General features: G+C 33.6%; 1 protein-coding gene across 1 annotated transcript in view; it reads left to right on the top strand.

The window, feature by feature from the left end:
- Positions 1-15,590, top strand: part of LOC106463387 (synaptogenesis protein syg-2-like) — a gene marked incomplete at both ends in the record, with an annotated part of 107,784 nt that overhangs the window by 49,203 nt on the left and 42,991 nt on the right. The window contains 2 exons of the mRNA XM_022390862.1: positions 4,708-4,911; positions 9,496-9,789. Coding sequence (XP_022246570.1) covers positions 4,708-4,911; positions 9,496-9,789 — 498 coding nt within the window. The remainder of the gene's footprint in view (positions 1-4,707; positions 4,912-9,495; positions 9,790-15,590) is intronic.

The raw sequence follows: 15,590 nt of genomic DNA, 5'->3' as shown, positions 1-15,590 counted from the left end.
GTAGTGTGTACTCTATGAAACCATATATCTCAAGACATACGGTAGTGTGTACTCTATGAAACCATATATCTCAAGACATACGGTAGTGTGTACTCTATGAAACCATATATCTCAAGACATACAGTAGTGTGTACTCTATGAAACTATATATCTCAAGACATACGGTAGTGTGTACTCTATGAAACCATATATCTCAAGACATACGGTAGTGTGCCGTGCGGCGAAAACAACCTGCAGGACACACTATGTGTTATTAACAGGAGTTATAGCTTAGCAATTTTCCACATTCTGTAGCTCGGACTGTGGTAATCCAAACTATCACATATTTTCAGTGGATGTGTTCTACAAGACCCTTACCACCAAAACGTAAGAAAATCCATTAAGAAATACACGAGATATAAAATCACGAATTTTGATTGAATTTTTTTCACTTTTTTTTCTTCACACTAAAAGTACGGAAAATTTATGTGATAGAAAAACACTTAACTTTTATTTTTAAAAACTTAAATATTTAAAAATATTTTCTCGAATTTGGTACACGATAGATCTTTTCAACCTACAATTTGGAGTTTTATTTGGTGTAAATATAAGCCACACCTGCAAAGTTATTCAACAAAACCCACTCAATTTTGACCAAAATATTCACGCCTGCCTAAGCAAAAAGTTACGTGAGCTACAGTTTCACCTAAGACTAATGGTGGTCGTCTTTAGTTTTGTCGTTCGAATTAAATACGGCTGATTTAGAGCAACAAAACTATAGGGTGAAAGCACGTGCAGATACATAAGTATTGGTTAGGCCAAGCAAACTAGATTAGCAATTTCTAGCTCAAGTTTTCAAAATAATTTTACGGGTAGACGATTATTATTCATTATTAACTGCTAAATTTTATGAAATTCTCCTAATTAAAGAGCGTTTAGCGTCACGTGATATTAACTTCCGCAATTAGCGTAAATAATGATGCTTAATACCGTGTGCATGTGGGTGATGACAAGAAACTGTTATTCTAGATTTTATGGCGTTACTATAAAAGAAGTTATTAACACCGTTTTAGAGAGGAAAACTACCACCATATATTTTAAAGAATATGGCTGATTCTGTAAAATATAGGTCTCTCGAAATAAAAGGATTGCGATCCTAAAGCTAATGCTGGTTAATTTCTTTGATGTGGTTTGTTGGTGTGTACTGACAAAAATTCATGATATCTACTCATAAAACACCCTAGGTGTAAAAAACATAAATGCGGCAAAAAAAAGAAAAAAAAAGGATTTGGCGTGCGACTTAAAGGAGCGAAATCAAATTGGCGGCCAAACTGGTAGCTACAACTATAGCATTGACAATACTTTTTACAGCAAATATTTATTCATTAGTTAGCCAGGCCTCGTTTTTTGTTAAATTTTGGGTATGGTGGTGGGTGGGTAAAAAAAAAATACGCGACCTAGCTGAGCCACTTGGAGGCATCACAAGTCTAATGTGTGTGTATATATATATTTATCAATATGTTGGCGTTTGACAATGTTATTTTATGTGACTAAGAATGTCAGATATATCATTAGTAAAATGTTGGAAATATTAGTTTGTAATCATAATTCACCATGGTAATTTTTAGATATTACATTTGTGGCTTGTAATTAAATACAACTTAGAGGGTACTAATTAAAATTTGAGGAATGAAATTATTTGTAAGCCTAGAAACTTTTTCCATAATAAAGAACTAATATGGAAAAGTGAAAGTGTCTGTAATCTTATAGATTTTTTTATATTTTCTTATCCCTTTGTTTTCTCTGCTATTTGTGAGAAAGAATAATTGAAAAGAACAAAGAACCTTATTCCGCCTAAATGGTTCTCGCATACTTTTAAAACCCGCTAATGGTGTTTTTCTCAGCTCGCACATATTTTTAGCTGCTAAACATGCAACCAAAGTTAAGGTTAGCCTTCACATTCAGTAGTATAAGAAAGCGGATTAATCTCTGTAGCTGGCAACCTGTCATTACCAAGGATTAGAAATGTGAGTCAGAATAGGCTTCAAGTCAATCCTAATGGAAATGTACTCATTTCATTTTTTTTATTCTTTAGTTCTGGTTCAGCTGTTCGAAATAGAAAATATCTTTTTTAATGGTTTATGCTCTGAATATTTCAATAATCCAACGAAGCTTTGCTGATTTGTATTGCGGTAAGAGCTTTCTGAGAAACCGGGAGAGGAGTGAACTTTAAGAATACTGACTGAAATTCTTGCAATGCTTAAAAAATTAAAACTGAAAATAGGTTATTATTTAAATACTGTTTTTTTGTGTCTTTGGTTAGCACGAAGCTTTACAATGGTCTATCTGCGCTGTATCCATTAATGGGAAATGAATCCCACGCCCCCCCCCCCCTCAGTGGCACAGCGGTATGTCTGCGGAATTACAACGCTAGAAATCGGGTTTCAAAACCCGTGGCAGGCAGAGCACAGATAGCGCATTGTGTAGCTTTGTGCATAAATTCAAGCAAACAAACAAACAAATGAATCCCACATTTTGGAATTGTAAGTCCTAAACTTTACCACCGATCTTCCGGTGGGATTAGAATAATAAAACTCAATAGACCGAACAAACATATTTAAAACAATTCAAAATTTTGAAAATATACTTTAAATATCCTGTTCTGAAGTCGAATGTATATATATATATTTAAATGTCCAAACTGGTTTCGAAGTTCAAATTTTGTAAAATATTGGGAGCACAATTAGTAGCATTTTTGAACTCCAAACTGTTTTTATTTTTGTTCTAAAATTCATTTCTTCACTGGTGAGACAAAATACCTATAATCCTGAGTTAAAGATATACCTGCTCAACTATAACATAACTAAAGACTCTTTTCTAACTCATTATATTGAACCAGAAAATAAAATGAACGATTTTCTTAACATAATAGTTTTTCATTAGTTTCAAGGTAACATACTGGCAGTGATGTTTGCACTTTTTCTCCTATTAATTTACTTCACGAGCAAATATCTGGCAGAAGGAATATCTTTCATTGACTGGTGTGTTATTTCATAGCATGCTGAACTAGATGGTTGCTTGATAAACCCTACTTTCCGTAATACTGACTGGAGGCTAGTGTCCGCCAACATAGTGTGTTATATATGCACATATAACAAACAGACGTAACAGATCAATAGACGTATATGCTTTGTGTGATGTTGACTTTAAATATTAAATCTCAAGTTTGTTGAAAACTATAGCAGTTAGAGAATTTGTAAACAGATGAGGGTACAATGTTCCTCTTTCCCAAGCAGCTGTGGTAAAAAAAATAAAAAAATATCTGCGTGGCTTGGAATTAGTATGTTATTATTGGCACAATGACTACTTAATTGTTGCAACATCAATAGTAGCGTATCGTAGTTGCTGTATGAAAACACCTATTGTTGAATTAGTAATAAATGAATAGTATTGTAAATCAGATATTGTAGTTCTTGGGGATGTTTCCACTTAAAAGACACATACGGCCAATGATAGAAGTAACAAAAATTGGAGCATCTTGCTGCTCAATAGTGTTATCCTTTATAATTCGTACTACTCTGCATTTTTAGAAGTCTGTTTCTGTATTGGAATTCCGAACATGAATTCCAATTTTTATATCTAAAATAAGGATCGCACAGAAATTAATGGCTTTTTTTTGGTATCATTGTGTCGTGGAAATGATAAAAAGGACCAAGTTGTTTTTCAATGATAACTTAGTATTAGATCTTTCGATCAATACAATTTATGTACTCATCTGTTCAACTCTTGCAAATAAAGCTTCATTTGAAAATGAGTTCTTCCCTCCCGTTTGAGTCAAGAAATTGGTAAAACTCCAATGCCTTTTGCAAAGTAATTTAGCAATAGAAAACCTGTTTCAGGGATAAAGTCAATATACATAGCACAATCTCCAACAAGTCATATTTATCGCAACTTCAATTGCAAGTACAATTAAAATGGTAGAAGATGATTCGATTCACCAAAGTGTGTATTTTTACTCTTACGATTAAATTGGTAGAATATGATTAATCATCTTCTACCAATTTAATCGTAAGAGTAAAAATACACACTTTGGTGAATCGAATCATCTTCTACCATTTTAATCGTAAGAGTAAAAATACACACTTTGGTGAATTGAATCATCTTCTACCATTTTAATCGTAAGAGTAAAAATACACACTTTGGTGAATTCGAATTCACCGAAGTGTGTATTTTTTACTCTTACGATTAAAATGGTAGAAGATGATTTAATTCACAGAAGTGTGTATTTTTTACTCTTACGATTAAATGTTACGATGTTTTTTATATTTTTAATATTTTTATTTTTTATACTGATAGTAAAAAGGGTGGACAGTTAACATTCAATCTACTAACATTTACTTTAACTTGCTTGCTGCCTCCCAGTGGCACAGCGAATTACAACGCTAGAAACCGGGTTTCGATACCCGTGGTGGGCGGAGCACAGATAGCCCCTTGTGTAGCTTCGTGCATAATTAAAAACAAACAAACAAACTTGCTTGTTAAAATATATAAGAGAGACGACGTTTCGATCCACCGGTAACCAGTAGAAGAAAATTCGTGTTTGTGGATCGATACGTCGTCATTTCAACCTTCTACTAGACGAGAGCCTATTAAAAACCTTCGCCAGTTAATCACTATCAACTCATTATTTCGTTCAAATATACTTACGTCTAAATATTTATGTTTTAGGTAAACCCCGACCGACAGTTTCTTGGTGGAAAGGTAATTCCTTGTTGGACAAAGAATATGTTTTCCTTCCAAACAAGATAGTTGAGAACGTGTTAAATATTCGTAAACTGTGGCGATACGACTTACTAACAAACCTAACCTGTCAGTCGTCTAACAACAATGTCACAGTTCCAGTATCCAGCTCTGTCAGTATCGACCTTAACCGTAAGTTGTGTATCCATCAAGTAACTGGTAGATAAGCCTACCGGATGTGTGTGTCTGTTTTCTTGTTGTATATAATCTATTTCTCATCCTGAAACAATCAGTCGAATCCTGAGTTTTAGTATTATTTTTGAAGTTAGTAACAACCGTTTTCCTGATATTTTAACACTTTTGGGAGACGAACAATTAGCACGCATAGTCCTATAACCAATTTTTGTATTTATAAATATACAAAAAGTAATAAAATGTAATTTTAAAAATGTGTATTATGCAATTAATAAAGACACGCCACGTTTATGTAAACCACTAAGTTAGCTAAAATAATATTAATTTGATATAATACATATAATATAGTATAGTGAGCTTATGCTTTCCCTTGAAATGTACTAACTCATGCAGCTGAAAATATGTTTGTTTGTTTTTCTCAGGTAAATTAGTATTAAAGTGGCTTAAAGAGATTTTGTGAAAAAGTTTGACTTCTTTGTATGAAAATAATAGATGTTGCTTAAATTGGTTTATCAATTATAGCTTCAAGAAACTGCCGTTCACCATTACGATCCCATGTTAAATAGATGTTGCTTAAATTGGTTTATCAATTATAGCTTCAAACAACTGCCGTCTACCATTACCATCCCATGTTAAATAGATGTTGCTTAAATTGGTTTATCAATTATAGCTTCAAAAAACTGCCGTTCACCATTACGATCCCATGTTAAATAGGCCTATACAATATCAGAAAGATGTTGTATGAAAATAATAGATGTTGCTTAAATTGGTTTATCAATTATAGCTTCAAACAACTGCCGTCCACCATTACGATCCCATGTTAAATAGGCCTATACAATATAAGAAATATATTGTTAATTCTTGTTATTTTTTATCCACTTATAGTTTCGTCTAATATCTTATTTTCTTGTTGTTTCAATGGGATTTGATGCACTTTCGAATTAAATTGTTTTAACAGGAAATAAAACTTACTAATCAGGGTTTAAAAGTAAACTAGTATTTCACTTGCTATACTTGTTTCATTATTTTACAATAGTACCAGTAATTCTATTCGTTGTGAAGTTTTAAATATTTCATCACATAATTTACGTTTATTCATACTCATACTAGTTTATCACTTTCTATGGTTTCTTATAATTTCAGCACATATAACTATTTGTAGGCAAAATAAAACGCGAGTTACGTACGAATCGCTTTATTATTTTTTGTTTCTAGAAATTATATTATCCTTTAATTTCATCTCTCAAGCTAGGTAAACTCGTTTTATTCGAATATTGCACTGGCGTGTCATAGTTCGTCTCTTGTTTGCTGTCTCTCACATAGTGTCTACTTGTATATATATATTCTATCAGCGACAATACGTATTACTTAGTAACACCCGTTGCGCTGTTTGTTAGACTAATTGCACGAGAATAAAAAAATATATATCAATTTTTAAATTTCGACACATTAAAGGAACATTTTGCTAACTACTTGAAAATGGCTTTAGTTACCCTGTAGCTTAATTAACGTTTAAAACGTTGCTACTGTTTGATATACTTTACTTGCTCTGTCAATTTGTTTCTTTTTTTCTTCAAATTAAAGGGATCACGTAGGAGTTAATTTTTCAAGCTATTATAATTTTATTTAAGAGTAATTGTTTTCATTCTTAACGCTTTTCTGTGTAGCACAATTGTACGTCACTTTCTTTTTCATAATCACGTTCAATGATCATATAAAAATGTACCTAGCCATATATATTTTAAATAAAAAGTTTTATACTTCAAGGGAAGATTTGATTACTACATAATTTTGAGATCCGTCAGACATCAAAAACTATATTCAGAACTAGTAATCTGTTTGTTAGTTGAATTTCGTGCAAAGCTACTCAAGGGCTATCTGCGCTAGTCGTCCCTAATTTAGAAACGATGGACGATGGAAAACAGCTAGTAAACATTACCCACTCTTGGACTACCTCATTTACAAACTAAATATTGGGTTGACCCTCATATTATAACGCCCTAACGACAGAAAAGGCGAGCATGATCGATAATGGGATTCAAACCCGTCAACTGCAGATCATGAGTCAATCGTATTAACCACCGGGCCATGCTAGGCCCAGAACTACGAAACATAGTAATTTGTATAATTATACATGCTTGATGAGCCAGTGGGACACGAAGTTTTTATTAGGCTGATTTTAGAAGGTTGCGAAGATGTTTAAATAATACTCAATGTGCATTATTTGGGGAGTACATCAAGATGTTGTACTAACATGTAAGACAAATCTTTGCAACCTTTCTATAACTTTTTCACTTTATTTCCCTAGAACAGTTTAACACTAGCTAAGACTCAGGTTTTCTTCCACACAATTCGAACCAGTTTAACTTTATAGATTATTACTGTTAATTATTATGCATCGCTTTTTTAAATCATAATTATTCTTATTTTTAACACAAGGTACCAAATTTAAATAATATAGTTTTAATATTACCTCTATTACTATGTAACGCTTGGAAAGTTTGGCACCTGTCATAGCACAGGTTTTCTTCCCTCCAATAATATTATTAATATTCTTTGAGTTATAATGCCCATTAGAACTTGATTTAGATAGCATCTTTCTTATCCAATTCCACAGATCCACCCTCATCACTCCAATCACCAAGCTGACCAGTGTGACTTTTACTTTTAGAAAGTTAAGAATAAGTAAACTAAGTAACTGAAATTGGAATTTTCAATCTGGACGGCACCTTAAGCACTTTTGGGTTAAACAGTCAGGTGAGAAACTCCCAGTGTTAAAGAATAGCCATCCAAATCGTGAACTATTGATAAGGGGTAGGATTTCTGTTTGATTGGACTGTTCTGGAAAATCGTCGTCCTTGTACACTATGTGGATTACGGAAAGCAAGCAGAAAGTAATAGCGTTCTTTGGACATGACAACCTCAGAACGAAGCATTTTGTATGCACTTTAACGACTAGATGAGGCTCTTAAATCGTTTTACTATAACGTAATCAACTTATATATTCTTGATATATATCATTTGTAGATTTTTCCAGTTTAAGTTTTTGTGGATATTTATTTCTATTTACAGAATTTCAGATTGACGCCAAATTTTATAGTTGTTTATCTTCCGGTTTTTTCTGTTATACATGATTGAAGGTTGATGTTTGAGTGATTTCACTATTCACATATCCAGTTCTTGCCATTGATTTCGATCTCTAATCTCTATTTTATAACAACAACAACCTAGTGTCTAATGTGCATCCAGTTTCTTTTCTATTCTCTATGTTTGGGGGGAGGGATTATTAGGTTGTCTATTTCCTTCTATGACTTTTTCGATTTTGGATTGTATTTTATCCAATCCCAGTATAATCATTAGATAGTTAAGAAACTTCACATATTTTCGTGTGTATATGCACTATACATGACACAGTTAAACTTGTAATAATTTGTTACCGTAGTAAATGTCTGCTCCAATTGGTAGAAATATGTCTAGTCCTTGACATATATATCAATCATTTCAAAAAATGAAATTAATCCACCGTGTATATGTGCAGCCTTCTACAGTTTCACTTATCCACTCTGATAACCGTCCATTGTTTCTTTCATCTGCATATCTGTGTAATATATATTTACATACACATTTCACGTACCAAAGTTGATTACTTCAATTTGAATATAGCAAATTATGATGATGATGATATATTTAAAGTTTTCAACAAAATGCATCAAATATGGCAAGCCCATTCTTAATAAAGCAACGGCAACAACTTCAAAATTTCATCAGAGTCGTTTAACATATCGTGTATATAAAATGTGTATGATACTCTTAATATTTTAAGCCTGGCATGGCTTGATGGTTCGGGCAGTCGACTCGCAATCTGCTGGTCTCAGGTTCCAATTCCCTTCACCGAACATGCTCGCCCTTTCAGTCGTGGGGACGTTATATCGTGATTATCAATCCCACTATACGTTGTAAGAAATAGTAGACAAAGAGTTGGCGGCAGATGATGTTTACTAGCTACCTTTTCTCTAGTTTTCGCTGTTAAATTAGCGACGGCTAGCGCAGATAGTCCTCGTGTAGCTTTTCGCGAAATTCGAAACAAAACAGACCATTCTGCTGCTTCATCCAATTTTGTTTTTTCTGCGAAATGGATGCTAATAATATGTTCGTGGATGACAATTTGAACTATTATATTGTACAAGAACAAAACATTTAATATGTATGGATATATCCGAATCGTTTCATATTTATAATGTTTCGGCTTGAACTGGTTCCGATACCTATGTACATGTGCGTGTGTGTTTATGGTAAAAATTACTTCTATAGATTGACTGAAAAGATATGACCATGATATATCCGAATCGTTTCATATTTACAATGTTTCGGCTTGAACTGGTTCCGATACCTATGTACATGTGCGTGTGTGTTTATGGTAAAAATTACTTCTATAGATTGACTGAAAAGATATGACCATGGAAAAATGTGTTTTATTTACTTTTATGGTTTTGCGAGGGTTTGATTTGATTTATAAGATTTCGCAAAAGGTTGACAGCATTAAGTCTCTTAATTTTTTCTTTCGCATGTCTTTTTTTTCAGTCAAACCTGAAAAAATCAAACTGGAACCCTTTCAAGTACCACTGATTGTTGAGGCCAAAGTAGAGTTTCTCTGCGTAACCACGGGTGCTCGCCCAGCAGCAGTTATTACATGGTGGCTAGGAAATCGGAGACTGCACTCAGCCTCTGACAGGGAGGTTAACAGCGGGTACAGCAGTAGCCTTTTGACATACACGCCATCTACAGAAGATAATGGGAAGTATTTCGTTTGTAGAGCCGAAAACCCTCGAATGCCAGGAAGCATCATTGAAACCGGATGGTACATTATTGTGAATTGTATGTATCATATTAACTTTTAGGTATAAAATATCTTTGGAAAATCCACACTAATAATTGTTGCCACATGTTTTCTGAACTTTCAGGAATAGATTATCGTGGAAAGCCGACATGTAGTAATATCTGTTGCCATTTAATTTAAGAATTTTCGGGAATAGGTTATCGTGGAAAGCCGACATGTAGTAATAACTGTTGCCATTTAATTTAAGAATTTTCAGGAATAGGTTATCGTGGAAAGCCGACATGTAGTAATAACTGTTGCCATTTAATTTAAGAACTTTCAGGAATAGGTTATCGTGGAAAGCCGACATGTAGTAATAACTGTTGCCATTTAATTTAAGAACTTTCAGGAATAGGTTATCGTGGAAAGCCGACATGTAGTAATTGTTTGCACATGCTGTTTGATATATTGGTTAACTATTTGATACTGCGGTTTATAAAAACATAATTTTCTTTACAAAATTCGATAGCCTTAAAATGTTTCATGTTTATCATACATGTCTTATCGTTAAATCACGGATATGGAGGGCTTTATTTTAAACTTGGTTAGATCCACTTCGATTTAGTCTCGATCCCAAACCTACTCACACTAACTTATTGTTTGTTTGTTTTTAATTATGCACAAAGCTACACAAGGGCTATCTGTGCTCTGCCCACCACGGGTATCGAAACCCGGTTTCTAGCGTTGTAAGTCCGCAGACATACCGCTATGCCACTGGGGGGCCACTAACTTATTAACGGTAATATTTCTTAGTTACGGTGACAATTTGATTTGTGGTCGTAGACAAGGTTGAAGTTCACACTGATTCGTTGATTTGGTGTAGTAACTAAAAACAATATCATCTATAGTATCAACGAATATTGTTGATTAATCTTACTGTTTAACGATTATCAACACTTATTTATTCACTTTATTAGATATAACTGCCCTATTAATCAGCCATACAAGTAGTAATTTAATTAACTAACAATGCGATTACATTTTATATGATAATAGTTATGGAATTTATCAGATTATGCGACAGATTACAGTTATCCATTTATTTCACATTAAATATTGCTTTTCGGACAAATGAAACTAAATTCCATGTTATGCTTCTTAAATAATCAGCAAATCTTATTGAAATATTCGAGCTATTTCAAGCGCCACAACAAGCAGGTATTATTTATCACGTATGGCAAAAGTTGGTAGCACTTTCTAAGTCTAAAAAGTCTTACACGATAATTTTTCTTGTATATTTTCATATTTGCTTGATTATTATTTTGTCTGAAGATGAACTGCACAATAAAGCTACTTTTAAATGTTCCAAAATACCCATTATTATTGTAAATAAGCTTAAGCAAAATTTGTCATCAGGATTACTATATTTATGTAAATGTTTACCTTAAAAGGAAAATAATTACGTTGACACGAGCGTGTAAAACGTTTATTACTTCTTTAGTCAAGGCTAGTAATACGCTGGTGAATTGCTTAGAGTAAAAACAAATGTTATTCTATACAAAAAAAAAAAGTATCGTTTGAAAATTGGATAAGGTAACCTCTGTTACACGTACTTGTAGAAAGAGCTTAGGCTTAGATCTTATTTTTTCACCTGCCTCATGGGAGCATTAACGAACAGAACCTGCCTTATCACACAAGGGGTCCTCGATTTATGAACCCAGTGAACCAATCAGTGTATTCTGCTTCAAGTGTGAATAACTCCAGATCTTCCTATGTTCTCGATCTTACCTATAGCGCTCTCTTCACTTAAAAAAACCTAAAATACGAGAAAAAGATTTTAAGTCGATTCATTTTGCTTTAGGGAATCGTTTCAAACAGTAATTCCGTATCTCTTACCTCCAATATTCTCCTCCTAACGTTTACTGATTCCTTGTGTAGCAGGATGAGAGAGAGAGTTTGATATGTTTGTCAAAATGGGTGTATTAGTTCGGCTATAAATACTATCAGATGTTATCATTTTTCGAAGTAATCTGCTTATAAATATTTTCTTAGACTTTCTACTTAAAAATACAATTTGAATGTTAAATTTTATATAATGTCTCTGCTATAAATTAATATTAGGGTCACAATATCAGCTCACAATAAGGACGTCGTCCAATAAAAAAAATACTGTCACTATGTAAAAAACATGAAGAAATGTATAATGTATATACAAATATATAAACAAATTAATATATATATATATTCATTCCTAGTGAAAAGTAATGAAACTAATGCTAACATTTCATTGTTTACAAATTTAGAATGATATATTTAAGGACAAAAAATACGTGATTGTAAATGAACAGAAATCTTGTTATTTATTACATTTACCTACCTCATTCTTTATTTTGTCATATTTGTAAATAGAAAATTAACGTTAGAGAAAAAAATAACGTTAATATCCGTGGGCAAACAAACATGAAAAATAGCAGAAATTATAAATGAGCAAACAGTCATAAAAAATAGAATAAATTATAAATTAGCAAACAGTCATAAAAAATAGAATAAATTATAAATGAGCAAACAAACATAAAAATAGAATAAATTACAAATGAGGAAACAAGCATAAAAAATAGTATAAATTATAAATGAACAAACAGTCATAAAAATAGAATAAATTATAAATGAGCAAAGAAACATAAAAATAGAATAAATTACAAATGAGCAAACAAGCATAAAAAATAGTATAAATTATAAATGGGCAAACAAACAAACCAAATTGTATCGTTTATAGATGGCAATCAAGTTAGTCATGAATATATAAAACAATCAGTAGTGTTGTATCATTCGCAGTGAACTCCCAAAAAATGTTTGTATGTTTGAAGTTAAGCACAAAGCTACACAATGGGCTATCTGTGCTCTGCCCACCACGGGTATCGAAACCCGGCTTCTAGCGTTGTAACTCCGGAAACTACCGCTGTGCCACTTTGAAGGGCACCACCAAAGATATAATACTATAAAGTAAACACTGCGGTATTTGTTATTTTGTATTTTGGCAAAGATACTAATGCTGTCTTCCGTCGTCCCAAATTTTCAACCACTGACCGGAGGAAAGGCAGCCAGTCAGCGGCACCCTACCACCCACCATCTGTGCTAAGAGAAACGCACCCACAGCTTAAAGAGGGAAGATATTATGTAGTATCGCGCGGATTATAAACCTGCTCGCTAGCTCTGAAATTCGGAGCTCAACCACTGGGCCAACATTCACCTGTTACTGCAAAAACAAGAACAAAAAACCAACAGCATTGGAATTTGTTTGTCGAAGGCAGCTAAATCTTAAGTAACTATTTACCATCAGATTGTAACGCCCCACTGCTGAAAGAGGGAAAATATTTAGTGAGAATCGAGTGCGCTAACCGCCATGTCAAGCCAAGCGTTGAATATGTTCTGTGAATATCTAGTGAACGCAGACGGAGATCGTAACAAAGGTACTTAAACTCACAACCGTTATAACCGAACTTAAACTCACAACCGAATATAAATTAACTATATTCATTATTGGTCAGTTTGTAGGTTTGACCTATTTGGGTAGCTTGCTTTGGACAGAAGTTAATGATAAATATTACCACTCACAGGACCAGCTTACTTAGTGTTAGTTCTTTCAATGCTAAATTATCACAATATTTAAAACTACCCTAGTATGATATCACATGACACACCCGACTAGCCATCCTTGAGGACTTAATAAATGACTGGATGACGATATTGGGTTAATTATTAAGTGATGAAGAGATTACTCAACTTTATGTATGTGAAGTTATTTAAATATAGGTATTTTTGTGTACTAGTATAGCAAAAAATAAAATCATTAATACTAAGGCTCAACACTAAACGGCCAGTTGTACGAGAGGTTGTATAAGCTTAGGGATAGTCAATCAAAAAGGGACAATGCCTTCACCTCGTATAATTTCACTAGGGAGGCTGCACAGTCTTTATATATACGTAAAAGCCACAAATAAAAATTAAAAGCGGCTTAACATTACTCCAAATGAAAATGAAAAAAAAACAACTTAAAATTATAAACTGGCAGACAAGAAGGAAAGTAGCCAGTCAACAGCAACAGTGCTCAGGGCGGCTAGTCAAAAGCTCTAACCGCCTGTTCTTGGGTTACTCTTTTATGATCGAACAATGAGATTTGAATGTTGCACTTATAATGCACAAAAATACAGAGCGCGTTTTTGCGACAGGTTGATGCGAACCATCACCTCTCAGATTGAAAGTCCAAATAAGCTAACCACTAGGCCACTTCCGGCCCCTTATAAATATTAAAAAATGATTAAATCTATATCTTAACGAATATTTTTGACCGTTCATATAATTATGAAAGCGAACTCTTTACTCGTGTCAAAAACAACATCTGATTGTTAATGTGCATTTTACCCTTTATTTTCCCTCCATTACTCATTATTCCATTATTCATTGTTAATATTGTATATCTTTACTTACTGAAATCCAGACTTTTTACTCTTTTGTCGATTACTACCGATATATTGAGGTATCAACCGAAGTCAGTTTGTTTGTTTGTTGAATTTCGCGAAAATCTACTTGAGGGCTAGCTGTGATTGGCGTCTCTAATTTTGAAGTGATAGACTAGAGGCAAGGCAGATGATAAACAAAACCCACCGCCAACTCTTGGGCTACTCTTTTTACCAACGAATAGTGGGATTGACCCTCACATTATAACGTCCCCACAGCTGAAAGGGCAAGCATGTTTGGTGGGACAGGGATTCGAACCCGCGACCCGCAGACTTCGAGGCGACCGCCCTCTCTAAAATTCGAATTTAACGTTAAGAGAAAGAAAACCACTTTATCTTAAAAAGCTTGTCTATTGACAAATTAAGAATAATAAATTCGTAGCATTAATAGTACGTATGTTTCAAAATACTTTAATAAATATAGGCTACTTGTGGTGAAAAGGATAACCCAAACACCACACACACCTAACAGTACGAAAGCAAAATAGTGAGACGCCAAATATAGCTAGTTTCACGTAATCAAAGATCATTGCTACTGCTGTACTATTATTCTCTTTCATGACCGATAAAAAATCATACTAAAAACTCTACAGCAAGCTCAGCCTTAAACGCATTATGATATTATAGCATTCTTCAAATTCTCGTATTTGATCAGTTAAATAATCACAATTCTATAACTGAAGAATAAGAAATATATCCGGGAAAGCACCACACTTTGAAAAATCGCAGAAAAAGAGGTGACCTGATAATAAATCTTTCAAGGCGCTACTTTTCTTCTTGTACATTATTTTAAAAATGTTCAAATAGTACAGGATATAAGTTGCTCCCAAGTCATCCGAATATCTGAAACACCGATAAGAATAAGCAGTTTACACAAATCACAAATGGGTATTCGAAAATCATTGAGAACCTAAGTGAGGAGTGGCTATACTTGAGACTATGTTATTTAACTCATGCCAGTCAAAGTTTAGAGGTATTTAGTATGTTCAAAATGAATGATACCTTAGTAGTCGACATGTGGGCTAAACAGCCAGATTAGAAACTACAACATTCAGATGTAGTTTTGAGTTAGAACTTCTGATTAAAGGGAGGGTATCTCATTAGAAGTACTCGCCGCCTACACGTCTATTCTTAACTTAATAGCGGGAGTTATTATTATTTGTATACGAGTCTGCAGATGAAAGTAGGCTCGTGGGCAGTACTACGAAGCTCTAACTTTAGACCATTCAAATCCGAAACTCAGCACAAGTGCAGATCAGAGAAATGACAATCATTCAGCAATATTTAACGTCATAATATGTAAGTGTGAGTTAAACAACATAGTCTCAAGTATAGCCACTCCT

This window comes from Limulus polyphemus, unplaced genomic scaffold (assembly GCF_000517525.1).
Source record: "Limulus polyphemus unplaced genomic scaffold, Limulus_polyphemus-2.1.2 Scaffold1392, whole genome shotgun sequence".
Classification (NCBI taxonomy): domain Eukaryota; kingdom Metazoa; phylum Arthropoda; class Merostomata; order Xiphosura; family Limulidae; genus Limulus; species Limulus polyphemus.
The sequence above is the reverse complement of the archived record's forward strand: the minus strand, read 5'-3'. Positions and strand labels throughout refer to the sequence as shown.